Source organism: Moschus berezovskii, chromosome 4, assembly GCF_049115385.1.
Source record: "Moschus berezovskii isolate FMDL1 chromosome 4, NW_MosBer_1.0, whole genome shotgun sequence".
NCBI classification, from domain to species: Eukaryota; Metazoa; Chordata; class Mammalia; order Artiodactyla; family Moschidae; genus Moschus; species Moschus berezovskii.
This window is the reverse complement of record NC_142463.1, coordinates 68,198,732-68,218,221: the sequence shown is the minus strand read 5'-3', so window position 1 is coordinate 68,218,221 and position 19,490 is coordinate 68,198,732. Positions and strand designations below refer to the sequence as shown.

The window sequence follows — 19,490 nt, the reverse complement described above, 5'->3', positions numbered from 1 at the left end:
TAACTAGGGAAGTCTTTCTAGTTGTACAGAACCATTCTGATATTTTTAAATAGGCCCAATTATTACCATAAAAGTATTTACTGACAGCTGGGCTGGACAGCCATTGTACAGTCTGATCTGGCAAATACACAGAAACTGCGCTCCAGATTACATAGCAAGGCACTAATGACCCAAATGAAACTCCAGGGGCACCTTAGGTAGATGCAGTACAGAGAATTAAGGAAGGAAATCATTAGTCACAATTGGAGAAACTAGCCAAATACAAAGTGAAAAAAATGCATGCAGCCTATTTCCTGAAGAGTACAGGGAGCCTTGGTAACAGAATATGCAAAAACACAAGAGAAATGCAAAAGATAAACATGATTTCTACAAATAAATAAAAAAGGGACTGATCTCAATTTTAAATTACAAAAACGATTTTATTTATTTTCTGTTCCTATGTACTACATAGCCAAATAACATTAAGACATTGTATCATGAATTTACACTATGACAGATCAACTTTCAAGCATTTTCTTGACAGTCTTGGAGGTTTTGCCAGCACTGACAAAATCTGAACATATACAGTAAGAGGAAACAAGCAGCGAAAGGAAATCTAAGTGACCACATAAGGCATTGAGTTTCAACCCCACAAAAAATATTCATTAAATAGGCAGAATCATATGGGAGAGTGAACAATGTTCAGTAGAAAGCAAATTTACACCATATCCAAAACCATGCATAGGAACTGTTATATAACAGGACCAAAAAACTGTTTGAAGTTATATACCCCTTTTTAAGGTCTTCTAAAAAAAAAAATTCCTTGGCGTGGGAGGAGAGCTTCTCTCCTCCCCATCTCCCCAAAATGAATTTAAGCATGTTACCTTTATCAGTGAAAGTCTCTGAGAAGATGGAGTAAGAGTGGGTAGCTAGTTTGAAAGACTGGTATGAAATTGTATTAGAAACATGTCACTGAGGCCTAAATCTGAAAGGTTTAGGTCTGAGACTGTCCAAGTTTTCTTACAATGTGTCTGAACAGACAGGAAAAAAGAAATGAGAAAATCTTACAGATCCTTGAGGCATTCCCCTCACTAATAACTGTGCTATTTTGCTATGGAACCCTACCTACCCTGAGTTATTGAGATCCTACCAAAAATGTGAACTGCTTGAATAGCATTATCACATTCAAGATTCATAGGAGAATGCAAACAGAATCAATTTAGTTTTTAAACACAAATTTAAGTTGTCTTGAAGTTTATCTTATCTCTTTACTACTAAATACTGCAGTTTCCATAAAGATGGATCACTGTTTATAATAAATATATCACTACTACTGATCAGTTATTGGCTATGAAATCCCATGGACAGAGGAGCCTGGTGGGCTACAGTCCATGGGTTGGCAAAGAGTCAGACACGGCTGAGTGAGTAACACTACACTATATTAGAGAGTAAAACACTACTAAAAAATGAACTTTTCTTAGAATTAGGAACATAAACCACAGCAAAACTCTTGGGGGGAATGGTAACAACAGATGTAAATATTTTTTTCTTCCCTTTCTTATAACAGAAATCATAAGATGTTGCAAAAACGTGAACTTTGTTCATCCCCAGTAACTCACAGAATACTTCAGGTTGCTAAACCCCTCTCTGTAAAGATGGCTTCAGAGGCAGAGAAGGAGGCACCTATAAATGAACAGAATACTCACAGCAGGCTTATTTTCCAGGCCTTTCTGAAAAAGTAGTGCCTGCACATGGGATGCTATGGACATTGGTAGAACTCATTGCACTAACTACATGGGAAACCTAAGGCAGGGGAAAGGTGGGTGAGCAATCAGAAAATTTACCAGTGTAAATAACAGGTTTCACTGAATCAAGAACATTTATGTTAAAAATCATTGTACTAAAAACAAAACAAAGTGAGTGAAAACCCAACAAATAACTATCTTTCTGAGGTGTGGTCTTTTTAGGTGAGTTCCACTAGGATATACTTAGATGCTATGCTTCAACCAGACCATCCATGAACAACTGATCTATACTTAACCATTAAAACTGACCAAAAAGCATACTCACCCTAGGGTGTCCAGTAGCCATAGGACTTGAGTACGTATGATGCTTTTATATTTACATAAGCAGTTTCTCATGAATCTTATAGAAGTTGGAGAAACAGAGCTAGTTGTTCCTTTTTAGCAAGAGCACTTGTAAAAATATGAAAAGGATTAGGTAAATACCCCTTTTAACACTGAGTTGATTCATTAAAGAACTTTAGAAAAGTCAGCAGTTCATTTACCTGAGTTTCCCATTTAACGGCTAAAGAGTAATTAAATGCTTTTTACTTAAGAATGTGAACAAAAATATACAATATTTAAAAGGGTCAGTTGGAAAATTTAGACTCAAGAAGAAGTTTGAACATTTTGAATTTTTATAAAATCTAACAAACATGTATGAATTTTCCTTCCTAGTTAAACCATAAACTCAGAACTCTACTGATTTACTGGATGTTATTTAGAACTTAGGTTAGGGTCAACCTGTGAAATCATTAAGGAAGTAAATAAAATTATTTTGACATTTTGAGCAAGTTGTCACAGAGACTAATTACTAGTGACTTACTTCAGTTATGAACCCATGGGAGATTATAAGTTAACACCAGATAAAGATTTCAGCATAAATATGATGTTTAACCTGAATAGATCCCTTTTTAAGGGTGATATAGAAAACAACTATAAATTTTATCCAGAAAAATAATGCACCCAGTGTCTTAACAGTAGTTATCAAAGCTCACCTTTCAACAGGGGTATTCTTGTCATGCTCAGTGACAGACAATCTTCCAGGTTTGTTTGTTTGTTTGCTTAAAACAGGTAGTGCTATGTCTCTAAATACAACTCATGGTTCATATTCAAGATCCTAAAAACATACTAGAATTGAATATTTTATCAAAGAAGTAAAACCATGTTGCTATTTTAAACATATTGTTTCAATTCCAGGTCTAAATAAACCAGCTATACAAAATCTCCATTCTAACACTTAAACAGACAGAAGAAACAGCAAAGCACTTTGGTCTACATGATTAAATTATTAAATAAATGAAAAGCATCTCTTCCCCAAATCCTTTACCCCATGATGTATCATAACGTTTAAAACACAATTGAGGTACACGTATATTCTGATTAGTTTGTAGAGCTGTGTCCTGTGTATGACTGAAAGTGTCATTAAGCAAATTTACCAGGATCAAGGAGTAAATTTTAAAACCAGCATTTTGAAACCCAAACCATCTTCCTACTTTTTATTGTTAAGTCACAAAACCATCTTAGATGAGACTAGGGTTCTGAAAACAGTGAGTGTGAAGTTGGAGCATGAAACAAAATTCCCATGATAGCACTGGTCCTGGATTGAGGGCACAAATAGTGTTTTCATTTTCCTGTTCTATACAGTTTAATAGTCAGTGAAAACTTTTGCCCAAGACCCATACATTTTGGGCTTCCCTGGGGGCTCAGCTGGTAAAGAATCTGCCTGCAATGTGGGAGACCTGGGTTTGATAGTGGGTTGGAAGATCCCCTGGGAAAGGGGATGGCTACCGACTCCAGTATTCTGGCCTGGAGAATCCCATGGACTGTATAGTCTATGGGGTCAAAAGACTCAGATACGACTGAGCTACTTTCGCTTTCACACTATGTTGGATTTTTTAGTGTAGAGATAAAATAAAAGCTCTGCTGAACACCAGGCAAAAATTATTTCTAAGTGATATCCACTCAGCTATTTTTTCACACTTAAAAAAATAAAGGAATAGAATTATTTTAGATGAGATAAACTTTTTTAAGCCAAAGAGAACAGAGTTTCTGTGCTTGTATCACTAGCATTCATAGCAAGGGCAGACTTGAGGGAGATTGATTAATATATATATATATGTATACATTGATTAGTTTGTATAACAGGCAGAATTTGAATAGAGATCACCACTGCCACACTGCCCAGAGGAACCAGTGTGCCTGACTGGAGTGCACCAGTTCTTTAGCATGGTGTTTTAGTAGCACTTTTTTTTTTTTCCCATCGGATGTATTCACATATCAAGATATCAAAGATGATTAAATTACTAAAAAGCAGATTTCTGATTCTGATTTTCAAATTTAATTAGCTATTTTAATTAAAATAAATTAGCTTTTCTAAGGTTGTTCACCAGAACTACATAACAACATTGATATTAAAGGGGAGGAGCTTCTGCATTTCCTTTTTCACTGAAGGAGAATATTTTCAACATTTTAAAAATGTTAGTAAAAATGTAAATCAGTTAAATTATAAATGACCAATCTAAGCAAGCTGACCATGGAAGATTATCGTCCTTACTCACTTCCAAAATCCTTGCCTAATGATAAATAACTGTCAGGTATGTGAAAGAATACAATTTAGGGTTCTGCTGGAGGCAAGGGGAAATTTTGAAAATAATAGTCCATGACAATGCGCTTATGTGAGCTTATACTCCAGAGAAGAGTTTTGTATACAATGAAATACTTGACCAATGCAGAAGGCAGTTGGTATTAAAATAACTAGCAGAGATTCCTTCGTACACATACAATGAAAACAAAAATAAAGATGCTGTACAGATGTAAACAAGCTAAAAAATGACCTTGGCAAAGTATCTTCATCGATTTATAAAATACCAAAAGCATGCAACTTAAAATTCCCTTCCTTTCACAAGAATTTACCAAAAAACCAAAACAAACGAGCAAGCAAGCAAACAAACAAACAAAAAACCAAACAAAAACAGGTGGAACCATCTGTCTCTGTCAGTAGAAAACAACAATAGATACATTAGGTTCCAGGACAAATAAACCTTTAAAATACTAATATTGAAAAAATACAATTAAATTTTTATTAAAAAATACATACTCCTTACTCATTCTTTGTGTACATTTTGTTTTGTGCGAAAAAGAAGAAAAACAATAATGAAGTAGGAAAGGCATTAAGACTACCTAATTATTTATACTGTATTTGGTAGAAGCGTGTTTCAGTCAAACTTTAAACAAAAATAAGTTATTCTGTTTTCATTTGCTCCCGGACATCAGAAGGCAGGGTTTCAAACAGAGCGTCTTCTACAACTAAACCAGCTCGCTTCAAAGCCCGACAGTCACCCAATTCAGGAGGGAGGATTTCAAAGTGATTGCCTTTAACATCTAAATAGGAAAGAAATAACAAATTTCCAATTTTGGGGGAAAGTACTGATAGGCTGTTTTTCCCAATCTTCAGAGTTTTGAGTTTCTTACAGAAGTAGAGTTCATCTGGAAGGCTCTCCACTTTGTTACAAGTGATGGAAAAATACTGTAAACTTTGTAGAACTCCGATCTCAGGGGGGATAAAGCGAATGTCATTGTAGGACAAGTCCAGGTAACGAATTTTGTTGCATAGGAAGAGGTGGGAAGGCAGCACCTCGATTTTATTGTGACTGAAGGACAGACGTTCCAGGCTGGTGAGTTTCTTGATATGCTCTGGGATGTAGGTGATGCTGTTATGCCACAGTTTTAGCACTGTCAACTTTCTCAAGTGCTGGAAGCTAACGATCTCTTCTATGGATTTCAGATTATTTTCCTTGAGGTCCAATTCCTGGAGGCTCAGCAGGCTGAATACGGCGTGAGGGATGCGCTCCAGGTCACAGTGGACCAGCTCCAGCTCTGTCAGATTGGTCATCTTCTTCAGGTTGTTGAGCATCACCAGCTTGGTGCCATCGTTGTGAATGCACATCTTCTGGAGATGGCTGGAAACATCAACCACTGCCTGTGGGATTTTGGAAACGTTGCTTTTGATTGAGAGAATTTTAAGGCTTTTGAGATCCCGCAGAGACTCAAGGGTGACATTTCTGGAAATATCGTGACTTAGAGAGCCAACCAGGTAGAGCTCCTCCAGGTTCCGGAGGCCATACATCCAGGGGGGCAGCTCCCTCATGTCATCAAACTTGACGCTCAAGACCTTGAGATTCTCCTTCAGGAAAGACAATGCCGCGCTGTGGATTTTGACTGAGCACTGGTGTAGAGAGAGCTCCTGGAGATTGTCTAGCTGTGCGATTGTGGCTGGTATCATGACGTTCTTAATGATTTCAAGTTTTAGGGACTGCAACTCTGTGATTTCAAAAACAGTGTCTGGAAGGCCGGAGAGCATGATGAGAGGCAGTTCCAAGCGGTTATGGGCATTTGTCTGCAGCTTCTGCCTCAGTTTATCTGGAGTCCACTCATTATTTAAGTTCAGCTGCTTTAATTTGTTTTCACTCACTTCAGATAGGAACACTGCGAATCTCTTGGAATACAGAGGGTCATACTGATCTATCATATGAAGCATAAAAGCAAAGTCATTTTTCACATCTGGAATATCATCAATTCCAGTCTCCTGCCGGACATACTCAAAAGAGTACTCCTTCAGAGAACGGTAGAACAGCCAATACAATGTATAAAGGCACGTCAATCCGTAGATACTTACAAAGCACAGGTAGCAAAAGGAGAGCTTTGAAAACAAGTGTGCCATGGTATGATTGCAAGAAAAGTTTTTATATCCAGTCATGTCCTGAATGTCAACATTACAGTCCACTGTAAATTGGACTTTGGAAACCAGGGCACTATTATATGCAATGATGATTAGGAATTTTATAACCTTAAGTACAGTCTGACGAACATACATGGCATACAGTATATCACCTTCTTCTACGTGCAGCCGGAACTTCTTCACCTTCTCAAATAAAGCTTTTGCCTGCTCACCCTCCTTCTTATCCAGAGCCCCTGCAGTGGATTTGTCAACCACAAACTTCTCAGGAATTGACTTTAAAGACTGAGAGTTGACCAGACTGCCTTCTGGACCAGACTGGGTGGTGTTGGACCTGCTCATGTTGTTCTTCCTGTTGTCCTTCTCTTCTGAGTCCTCCCCAGACACTTCAGATAAGGCTCGTGTGGTCCAGGGAGAGTCAAAACACTTCCCCAGGATTGAGATGAAATGTTCTATTTTGGAGCTGGAGCCAGGGAACTTGAACCAAAAGTTGCTGCAGAGCATGAAGACCAGGGTATGAATGAGGACAAGGTACGGGAAATACTTGGCGTACCAGTGGAGGGCTCGCTCATAGCACATCTGGTTAATAAAGCTGTACTGCTGAAGGTCCAGATCTGTCTTCAGCCCTTTCATTTCCACAGTGACCGGGTTGGAAGGAGATGGTTTTGGTGGAGGCAGTGGGGTGGTACTGGCCACTGCTTGGGAGACATTTGAAACGGAAGAGTGGTTCTGAGAAGGCTGTATTCTTTTCGGAAGGCAGATTATCTTGTCTTGCATGACCTGAAACACAGAAATAATATTTTCAAATTATGTTACTCAAAGAGCTTTCATAATGTCATTAGTGAGAAGGAAAGCAGCAATAACATCCAATAAATGTCCATTTCCTTTGCCTGGAGAATACAACGTTCAATTCCAGCACCGAGATTTTTATTCTTAGCCCACAGGCTGGGAAAATGAAATGTATATCTTTGTTTGCCACATCTAACTCATGACACAAAAAGGAGAAGTTTTGTCAGGACACAGGACAGTTCATGACAAAATAAATATTTGAAGAACATTTCACGTATTTTAAAAAATTTGCATTTCTTCTTTCACTGAAGCCTTGGGGAATCAGTTATTGGTCTGGGAAGTATATCCTCTTATCAGATTCAGTCTTGAATTGGATGGCTCCCAACATTATATTAGTTTCTGTATGAGAAGTAAAAGGATTAAAAGGAGGAAATATGGGAGAAATTCCTGTCTTTATCATTTCCTCTTTCTACCCATATCCTAGTCATGCACAGATGAATATGACTAGTTTTAATAAAATGGGAATTTATTATGCTTTTGTAAAAACTATTCAGAGAGAGATGAAAGATTATAGAAATGTTTGATAGTAAAATAGTTATGTCTAAACTTGCTGCTTTTCACACAAAATATTACATCAACTTCTATTCCCCTACTAATGCTTCAGTTTGTTGAAAATCATATTAAGCCCTAGTAAGTCCAGCAGTCTCATAAGATAGCAATTTCAGTAAGAGAGAACACTTTCTTCCCAAAGATGAGATAGGATGAGGCAAAATACACTTTGAATCAACCTGGAGGAATCATCTCCAGGAAGAAATACACGTAAGTGTTCACTGAGTCTACTACAAAGTGGACTGTTACGGCATGAGGAATATGACCACACGCTGGTGATGCGGAGATACAGCCCCCTAGAGAGAAGTGCTGTACAAGGTTTGACAATGCAGTGGAGTGTCCAGCCCTTAGTTGAGTATCAGATATATAGGAGACCGCCAGTATATACTTGCTGCTGCTGCTGCTAAGTCGCTTCAGTCGTGTCTGACTCTGTGCGACCACAGAGACGGCAGCCCACCAGGCTCCCCGGTCCCTGGGATTCTCCAGGCAAGAACACTGGAGTGGGTTGCCATTTCCTCTCCAATGCATGAAAGTGAAAAATGAAAGTGAAGTCACTCAGTCGTGTCCGACTCTTAGCGACCCCATGGACTACAGCCTACCAGGCTCCTCCATCCATAGGATTTTCCAGGCAAGAATACTGGAGTGGGTTGCCATTGCCTTCTCCGTATGTTTGTTGAGAAAGTGGATTAATCTAGAACTGACACTGACACTAGTCCTTCTAATTCAGAGTTGCATAGTTCTGGGCGTGGATCTCTCCTAGGGATAAAGTTAAGGATAATGATTACAGTGATGACAGCACCAAACTTTCTGTTGTATTTAACATGCAATCTTATTCCAATAATGTCAAAGACATTAATTATTTTAATTGTCACCTTAACCTGATGAGGCAGATTACTCTTTTTACCCCAGTTTCACAGATGAGGAGATGAAGGCACAGAAAGGTTAGATAACTAGCTTAATGTCATCTATCCCAGGCCACCTGGACCCAGCACCCACATTCTTATTTTATTTTACTGAGTTTCTAGGATTAAACCAAAAAGATCTCAATTTTACTTCATCCTAAGTAACAAACTACCTTTTATAAGTTATACATGTTTTAGGGAAAAAGCGTATCTCTTCCCATATCCTATGTGGATAACAATGAAAGAATGAGGTTAGGGGGAAGAGAGGAACTTTTGTCTATAAAGATATATAAACGCTCTGTAGACTGTAGACTAGAAGATCTACCAGGGGCTACCATTTACTATGTAAATCAGAAGAAGGCAGGGAAGAAAAACAAATGTGATTGCATTCAGAGGGTTCCGTGACTACAGTGGTGTGAGAATGTTTGAGAATGTCTTCAAACAAGCATTTTAATCACTTACCTGTATCAGAAAAAAAAATGTTAAACATGTCCATATTTTTGGGCATATATGTCTATGGGCTTCCCTGGTGGCTTGGCTGGTAAAGAATCTGTCTGCAGTGAGGGAGACCTGGGTTCGATTCCTGGGTTGGGAAGATCCCCTGGAGAAGGGAAAGACTACCCACTCCAGTATTCTGGCCTGGAGAATTCCATGGACTGTATAGTCCATGGGGTTACAAAGAGTTGGACACAACTGAGTGGCTTTCACTCGTTCACATATGTCTATTTATAATTATAACCATAAAGTATTGCCAATCCATCAGCCAAATATTAGAACACTTATTTTTCCTTTAGGTTTAAAATAAACATAAAGTTTTCATTTTAATCTCATATTTCAATAGGGCATCCTTTATATTTTTTGGGGTCAAGCACTCTACCATGGAAACCCCTGGAACAAAAAATAGCAGGAGAAAGCCTAAACGGATGTTAGAGTCTACCCTGCAGAAATATCAAACAGAAAAAGAAATCCAATGGTTGGGGTCATGTTCTAGATGTTTTCCCAAATGTAGTCTCATTTAATGCTCCAATTACCTGTGAAGCTTCAATTATCTGGAGAAGGAAATGGCAACCCACTCCAGTATTCTTGCCTGGAAAATCCCATGGACAGAGGAGCCTGGCCGGCTACAGTTGATGAAGTTGTAAAGAGTCGGACACAACTGAGCAATTGAGCACACCTGTGAAGCAGGCAGAAGGTGGGGACTAGAGACCAGTATGGACAGAAATGCTTCCCTAGCACCTTCTCCAAGAGTGACACCTTTGAGCTAGCATGTTAATGCTGTGCTGTGCTCAGTCATGTCTGAGTTTTTGTGACCCCATGGACTATATAGCCCACCAGCCTCCTCTGTGTATGGAATTTTCCCAGTAAGTATACTGGAGTGTGTTGCCATTTCTTTCTCCAAGCATGTTAATATGACATTGTTAATGATGTGATGAAAACAAAGATGCACTGGTTAAAGCAAGATCAGCCAGAAGGTAAAAAGGCAGGTAGGTACCTTCTGGAGGTTCTAGGTCCCTGCCAAGCACCCAGATGGTCCCAGTACTGCCTCCTGCCCTGCCCTTCTCCAGACTCGCTCCTCATGGGGGCAGATGATTAACCTCTGGAGCCTGGCTGCTGCAGAAGGTTTCAGGTTATGCTGGGTGCCAGGGTGTCCAGCTGAGGAGCAAGTGTGGCCTGAAATCCTGCTTGTGTCTCCCTGGCTCAGTTGTGTGCCCTCCTGGGATACCTCTTTATATTCAGGACAAATGCACTTGATTGGCTAGCATCTGCCATGCTACAGAAGTAGGTCATTTTCTCCCCATTCTACAGAAGAACCCAACGAAGCTTCAGAGAACTTCAACAGCCTGCCAACCTTCATAGAGCTATGAAACAGCACCACTGCAGACAGTCTCCTCATTTCTCCAGACTTCTGCTATGACGGCTTTAAGAGAACAGCCCAATGTAGGAGGGTAATATATAGATGAACTCTGGAAGTTCCTCTCAGCTTTCCGACGTCGTATTTCTTTCAGTCTTTCAAGATGTCATTTTAAAATGTGCTTATTTAAATCCCAGGAAGGTAAAGATAGTGATATCCTTTCCAGAAGTTGTTAACTAGTCAGAAATGAGCAGTGAGTAGAAAAAGATGCTGGAATTTGGTCACTAAGAAAAACAGCTGCTCATACTGCCAAGAGGACACATCACAAGAAGACTCCAGCAGGGATACAGCTCGGAGTTGAATTCCCAAAGATGTGATGGCAGGTTGTCTATCTGGCACTATGAGAAGGAAGAGGGCAGGTTGTGGTGCCCAAGAGAAAAGACTGTGGGGATTTAAACACTGAAATAGCCATAGGAGAGAGGAAGGAAGTTACTTTCTATGGTTAGTGTAAACACTCCCACACTGAGAAGAATTGGGAGAAGCATCAATGTTTTCAAAGAAGGAGAAAGAAGACAGAAAGGCTTCCTTTAAAAAAGAAAAGGGTAAAGGGTGTTTTGGGGGATATTTGTAAATAGCAGCTTGTAAGAACTTAAAATATTTTGTTTCAGCTATTCTGCTCTTTTGAGAAGCTTGCCTAATTAAACCAATACCTCACTTCTCTTTACCTAATCCAGAAATTTAAAGACTGGAGTACAAAATAAGCCTTAAAGAATAGCTGCAAATTTTTTTTTTAAAAGGAATAATGGTAGGGTTCCAGGCTGCAGTGCAGGACTAAGGAAGAGTACTTAGGGTAAGAGCAGGAGGAAAGCCCCACCACCACATCCTGTTCTGCGGAACATCAAGGCTCAGAGCATCAGCACCCAGCTTGTACCATACATGTGTCACACAGATGAGAAATCCAATACTTTTCTTCTAGGGACAACTCTTAGACTGCCTTAGGAGGAAAAAAGCATTGAGTAACACCTAAACAGTGTGTTTATGTAGGGGAAGGGTGAGAAAGAGGGGAAGGAAATAGGGTCAAGGGGAAGAGGAAAAAATTAAAAAAGCAAGATGAACAGGAGAATCTGATCCAAGATATATCAAGGTAAGAAAGTTACTACCCTAAGAACGGATTTGAGAATAATAATAATAATTATTATTTGCTGTGCAGCACAGCATCTTAGTTCCCCAGCCAGGAACCAAGCCCACTTGCTCTTCAGTGCGAAGCCCCGAGTCTTAACCACTGGACCACCAGGGAAATTCTGAGAATAATTCTTGAATGAAATCATCTAAGTTAAAGCAAATACCTAAGTCAGTTTCAGAATAAGGAAAAGCTGTACATAGAAGGACATGAGTCACTGGGGGCAAAAGTGAGGTGAAATCAGCCACAAAGATGGCTAAACCACCCATGCCATAGTGGGAGGGAGGGGGAGGTGGATCAATAGAGGGGTGGAACTGAAGGAAACAGGCCGAGCAACGTGGTAGGAGGCTGCAGTGCATACTCATTATTTCCAGTTGGAGATGTAAATACCTTTCACTCTTCCCTAAACCTTTGGTCAGTCAGTCAGTTCAGTCGCTCAGTTGTGTCCGACTCTTTGCGACCTCATGAATCACAGCATGCCAGGCCTCCCTGTCCATCACCAACTCCTGGAGTTCACTCAAACTCACGTCCATCAAGTCGGTGATGCCATCCAGCCATCTCGATGAAAGTGAAAGAGGAGAGTGAAAAGGTTGGCTTGAAGCTCAACATTCAGAAAACAAAGATCATGGCATCTGGTCCCATCACTTCATGGGAAATTGATGGAAAAACAGTGGAAACAGTGGCAGACTTTATTTTTTTGGGCTCCAAAATCACTGTGGATGCTGATTGCAGCCATGAAATTAAAAGACGCTTACTCCTTGGAAGGAAAGTTATGACCAACCTAGAGAGTATATTAAAAAGCAGAGACATTACTTTGCCAACAAAGGTCCGTCTAGTCAAGGCTATGGTTTTTCCAGTGGTCATGTATGGATGTGAGAGTTGGATTGTGAAGAAAGGTGAGCGCTGAAGAACTGATGCTTTTGAACTCTGGTGCTGGAGAAGACTCTTGAGAGTCCCTTGGACTGCAAGGAGATCCAACAAGTCCATTCCTAACACCATACACCAAAATAAACTCAAAATGGATTAAAGATCTAAATGTAAGACCAGAAACTATAAAACTCCTAGAGGAGAACGTAGGCAAAACACTCTCCGACATAAATCACAGCAGGATCCTCCAAGACCCACCTCCCAGAATATTGGAAATAAAAGCAAAAATAAACAAATGGGACCTAATTAAAATCAAAAGCTTCTGCACAGCAAAGGAAACTCTAAGCAAGGTGAAAAGACAGCCTTCAGAATGGGAGAAAATAATAGCAAATGAAGCAACTGATAAAGGATTAATCTCCAAATTATACAAGCAGCTCCTGCAGCTTAATTCCAGAAAACTAAGTGACCCAATCAAAAAATGGGCCAAAGAACTAAACAGACATTTCTCCAAAGAAGACATAAAGATGGCTAACAAACACATGAAAAAATGCTCAACATCCCTCATCATCAGAGAAATGCAAATCAAAACCACAATGAGATACCATTTCACACTAGTCAGAATGGCTGCTATCCAAAAGTCTACATGCAATAAATGCTGGAGAGGGTGTGGAGAGAAGGGAACCCTCTTACACTGTTGGTGGGAATGCAAACTAGTACAGCCACTATGGAGAACAGTGTGGAGATTCCTCAGAAAACTGGAAATAGAACTGCCATATGATCCAGCGATCACACTCCTGGGCATACACACCGAGGAAACCAGAATTGAAAGAGACACATGTACTCCAATGTTCATTGCAGCACTGTTTATAATAGCCAGGACATGGAAGCAACCTAGATGTCCATCTGCAGATGAATGGATAAGAAAGCTTTGGTACATATACACAATGGAGTATTTCTCAGCCATCAAAAAGAATGCATTTGAATCAGTTTTAATGAGGTGGATGAAATTGGAGCCAATTATACAGAGTGAAGTAAGCCAGAAAGAAGAACACAATACCGTATATTAACGCATATATATGGAATTTAGAAAAATGGTAACCTGAACCCTGTATAAGAGACTGCAAAAGAGACATAGGCATTTAGAACAGTCTTTGGGACTCTGTGGGAGAGGGTGAAGGTGGAATGATTGGGGAGAATGGAATTGTAGCATGTATATTATCATAAGTGACCAGTCCAGGTTCGACGCATAATTTTTCCTCTGTTCATTTCTTTGCATTTGTGCTTTTTTAATAAAAATACTTTTAACTGTAAAGAAAAAAAAAAAATAAAGGAGATCAATCCTGGGTGTTGATTGGAAGGACTGATGCTAAAGCTGAAACTCCTCATGTGACAAGTTGACTCACTGGAAAAGACTCTGATGCTGGGAAGGATTGGGGGCAGGAGGAGAAGGGGACGACAGAGTAAGCACCTTTTAATTTCTTGGCTGCTATCAGCATCCTCAGTGATTTTGGAGCCCCCCAAAAATAAAGTCTAAAATCTGCTAAAGACACACACACACACACACCCACCTCTATTATGAACAAACTGTAGAAATCACAGGCAAAAGGACTAAATAATTTTATGCTTAGCTCAAAACTGAACAGACAAGGAGATTTTGCCTGGGATGCTAAAAATCTATAATCTAAATTGTTTCCATGGAAGCAGGAACTGGGACCATGAGAACCTAATTCTTCCCGGAGTCTGTTAGAATGCAGAGAGCTCATGGACTGGAATTTGATACAATATCCTCTATATCCTATGGAGCATCTGACATCCAGGTAACAAAGTATATAAAATGCTCTTCAAGACTTTACAACCAAAGTTCCTAGAGAAATAAAAAAATATACATGTAAAATTGTTCAATGACTGTCCTAATACCTGGATAATATTTCTGGAAAAGAAACACAAAGGTTGCAGTGATTGGAGAAATGGGCTCACTAAGAGCCAAAGTCACGAATTCCCATTTGCAAATTATTTTCAGATAACACAACAGCTGTTTTCGGAAAAAAATTGTAGGGTCAATGAAATAAACTGCATTTCCTAATTTTGCTTTCTACAAGGTGTGTTTTTAAGAGAAACAAAGTAAAATTCAAACTTCCTTAAAAAAAGCAGCAACCTAAACTATGAAGCATATCTAAACTATGTCCTGGAATGCTGCTCTGAGCTAGAAAAAGAAATCGAACATTTAAAATCATAATTGCCAAATTTATACCAGATACATTTTTACATGGAATATGTACACACTTGATCACATATTGAAATATCTTGCATGGTCAATGTAAATTAGGACCTTTTAATAGTAACTTTCACAATTTAAAATTATTAATATTCACCTATCTCTTTGATTGTATTTTTGATGATGGTTATTTGATTCTCAGTCTCTTTGTTAGAATCATAACATCCATCATTACAATGTAAACAAATAAGATCTACTTAATTGAGGCAGTTTTCCAGAAAAGCAGTGCAGTGAGAAGCAGCAGGGACCCGTGGTAACCTACTGAAGCAGTTGAACACGTGCATGAATGAGGACCCAAAGACTGAGATTCAAACCCAACCCCACAAAGCCACTCCGCTTCCGAGAAACTGCCTGATATAACAAAGAGAGGGAAATGTAAATAAGGGCCAGCTTATCTTTTACAGGCAGGAGACATAAATGACATTGATGGGGGAGGTGTGGGACATGTCGAACACAAGTGCTAACTAGTTTTGAGTGTGCCTCAGGAAAAGTCACTCCTAGTGAAGGACCTGCTGTACGTCAGACATCATGTCAGAGATACCAAGAGCAACGTACCCTTCAAGGTCCAGAACAGGAGATAGGTGACTAAATCAGTAATGAGTGCTTTAAGTGCTCAAATTCATGCTTCTCTTTCACAATGAACTTTATAATCAACTTTCTAGTCTAGATCCAAAGAAAACCCACCTTGGTGGCATTTTAATTGGGATTTTATTACATTTATAAACTAAGAAGCACTGACATCTTTATGGTGTTGATTCTTCCTCTCCATGTGTGTGTTTCCACTTGGCTTAAGCTGATTTTATGTCTCCCAGGAGTGTTTCATATCTTTCCTCAAATAGATTTTGGGCATTTATTAAGTTATGCCTAAACATTTTATTTTTTGCTGTTATAAATCTTTTTTTAAAAGATGCATATTTAGCACAGAGGGGAGCGTACTCCCTTCACCTTTCCCACTCCCCTGCCCTTCCTTAGGAAGCCCTGATAAGTTTGGTGGATACTCTCTGTGTATTGACATAGACATGACCTCTCAGGTGGCGCTAGTGGTAAAGAATCCTCCTCCCAACGCAGGAGACGTTAAGAGACATGGGTTCGAACCCTCGGACAAGAAGATCTCCTGGAGAAGGGAATGGCAACCAACTCTAGTATTCTTGCCTGGAGAATCCTATGGACAGAGGAGCCCGGCAAGCTATAGTTCATGGGGTTGCAGAGTCGGACATGAGTGAAGTGACTTTGCACACACGACATATAAACATGTGGGATCTTACTACATGCATTGTTCTTGCCCCTTAAATTTTTCACTTTCATAGTATGTCTTACAGGCCCGAACACACCCTCATATAGAGATCTACTTCATTCTAAGGGTTACATTACTACATGATGTGAATGTGCTATAATTTATTAAAAATATTCCAATGATGATTGCATTCAGGAAAGTTTTAACTTAAAAACAGTGCCAGTCTCAAAAACTACATGCTGCCTGATTTTACATGACATTCTGTAAACCAGGTCAGAGAACAGATCAGTGGTTGCCAGAGGTTCACTGAAAAGGTTCAGCACTCGGGAATTCCTTGGGGTGTTGAGATTCTTTTGTATCCTGTGTGGTGTTAACAAGAATTTATGCATGTTCTAAAATTTAAAAATATACCTTGTTTTGATAAAGAGTGCATTTTTGAAAATGGAAGGTCTAAATACTATCTAATATTAACAGAGCTTCATCAGTTTTTTCCTGTTTTTTAATATCCTTCTTTAATCTCTATTTAGAAACTTTGTGAGTTTGCTATTTTTTTAGGTGTCTGTTTTATGGACTTTTAAAAAAATCCAAACTAATCACCTCTTTCTTCTTACAAATGAATTTAATCTATTACATTTTTGTAGCTCACCTCAGTCATATTTGGATATTTAGTGATATTTGGATTTATGTCCATATTTTTATTTTTATATATACCACTTCTTCCTCCTTCCTGCTTTCTGTTGCCCAATAACACTGTCCACATCTCCTATTTTCCCCTGCCTCAGCTGGTTGGGAATGTGTAGACTAAATTTCTGTAGTGAAGGTTACATATAATTTCTTAGAATGTATACACTTAAAGCTTTTCAGAATCCTTACCTCCTCTTCCAAGCAAGTTTTAACTACCCACTGAACTATCCTGTTTTGCTCCCAGAGTCTGTTTTAGCTCTTCTTTGAAACACATAATATAAAAAAATAATCTATCATTCATTGTGATTATTTACGTATTTATTAAATCATGTGCTCACCCACTGTCTCAGATCCTTTATCTTCCCCCTGAGTTCTTTGCCTATGGGTTGAAATGTCTCCCTTAACAGTTCTTTTAATAAGGGCCTGTGGATAGAAAATTCATATGCCTCATACATCTGAACATGTCTATATTGCTTTTACTCTTGAAAAATAATTTGCTGCTAAGTCACTTCAGTCGTGTCCGACTCTGTGTGACCCCATAGACGGAAGCCCACCAGGTTGCCCTGTCCCTGGGATTCTCCAGGCAAGAACACTGGAGTGGGTTGCCATTTCCTTCTCCAATGTATGAAAGCGAAAAGTGAAAGTGAAGTCGCTCAGTCGTGTCCGACCCTTAGCGACCCCATGGACTGCAGCCTACCAGGCCTCCATCCATGGGATTTTCTAGGCAAGAGTACTGGAGTGGCTTGCCATTGCCTTCTCCATTCTCAAGGCTGCTGCTGCTGCTGCTGCTGCTAAGTCACTTCAGTCGTGTCCGACTCTGTGTGACCCCATAGACGGAAGCCCACCAGGCTCCCCTGTCCCTGGGATTCTCCAGGCAAGAACACTGGAGTGGGTTGCCATTTGCATTGACAGTAATTTCCTTTCAGTACTTAAACATATTATTCCATTTTATTCTGGTCTCTTTTGCTGATGAGAAGCCTGCTGTCAGCTTGAATTTGTTCTCTGAGGAGCAATCTCTCTTTCTCTAGGGTAGCTTTGAAGATTTTATCTTTAATAAAAGATCTTTTACATTTTCACCTTAATTTTAAATGTATTGAACACTGCTCAATAAGTGTAGCTAAGGACTTGACTTTCTTCAATTTTGGAAAACTTCAGGAAAATCTCTTTAAATAATTGCTTCAAAAATTGCTTCATCATTTCTTCCATTTTTTCCTGCAATTCCTATTAGACATATGTTAAAGCCTCTCAATTGACTTTCCACGGGTGTGTGTGCGCTTCTTAATTCCCATCTCTTTCTGTGCTGGGCTCTGGGTAACACAGAATTCTAATTCATTACTTCTTCTTGCAACTGAGTACAGTGCTATTCTTCTGCCTGTTGATATTTTAAATTTCAGTGTTTTTTTATTTCTATGATTTCTAAATTTTTTATATTCATTTGATCTTATGACATATCTACCTACTTTTTTATGTTTTGACTTTATCTCCTTGACCACTCTAAATTTATTTTTTCTGCTTTTCATTTAATTTTTTTATACTTTAGTAGATATATTTATTTTAACTTCATTATTGTTGCAAAGCTTAGTTTCCTCTAGAGTGGAGTGAATCAATATTCCAACTGTCCATTTTGCTGAGAGGCTTTCTTAGCATGGCTGTCTTCATGCGTTCTGGGTGGTAGGCTCATTCTGAGGAGACTGTTTTTCTCTCGCGGGCTCTTTTGTGGTTTCCTGCACCAGCCTCCCAGTCCACCATTAGGACCTGTCATGATGTTTTGCTGCTCCACTGTGATGTCAGGATCTCACAGTTCAGGCAGGCTGACTCAGTTCCTGGTTGGGAGGCACCCCAGATGCATGGTTTCCTCTGAAGCACCAGCTCTGGCAGTCAGTTAATCGCCATTCTTTTTAGCTTCCTTTTGGAAATGAGGGCCTTTGGCTACAGTGACCGGACTCCAGTCTCTTATCTTGCTTGGTGCATTTTTAGTTCCTTTACTGGCAGGAGCTGAACTCCTGGCCGCTACTGCCTACATTTGGACGAGAGCCGGGCTGTTGCCTCAGCCCCACTCAGGATTCTATTCATGCTCCACAGAACCGTTTATCTCGCTTTTAAGTCCATGTATGCGTTTTTAGTATCTCTCTTTACACTTTATCATGGCTATGCACATTGAACAGAGAGTGTTTTCAAGCATAACTCTTGCTTTACTATCTTTTCAGAAGAGAGAGGCAGTGTGTTGAAATAAAAAAAAAAGAAATTGTCTCATGACTATTATGAGCTTCCCCAATGGCTCAGTGGGTAAAGAATACACCTGCAACGCAGGAAACACAGGAGACGGGTTCAATTCCTGGGTCAGGAAGATTCCCCGGAGAGGGAAATGGCAACCCATGGCAGTATTCTTGCCTGGGAAATCCCATAGACAGAGAAGCTGTGTGGGTTATAGTCCAAAAGGTTGCAAAGAGTTGGAAATGACTGATGAGCAAGCTACCATTATGAATAAACAATACTGCTTGGGTAGTGCCAAACAAGGTAAACTTACAAAGTCAAATTCTTCTCCCACCAAGAAAAGTCTGGATTTCTTTATATACATCTCCCCTTAACAGCATATAGGA

The 19,490-nt window shown here is 39.5% G+C and overlaps 1 protein-coding gene across 1 annotated transcript in view; it reads right to left on the bottom strand.

Moving 5' to 3' along the window:
• Positions 1-398: 398 nt before the first annotated feature.
• The window catches only part of LRRC8C (leucine rich repeat containing 8 VRAC subunit C), a 91,957-nt gene continuing 72,865 nt past the window's right edge, over positions 399-19,490 (bottom strand). The window contains exon 3 of the mRNA XM_055401970.2: positions 399-7,278. Coding sequence (XP_055257945.1) covers positions 5,005-7,278 — 2,274 coding nt within the window. The 3' untranslated portion in view covers positions 399-5,004. The remainder of the gene's footprint in view (positions 7,279-19,490) is intronic.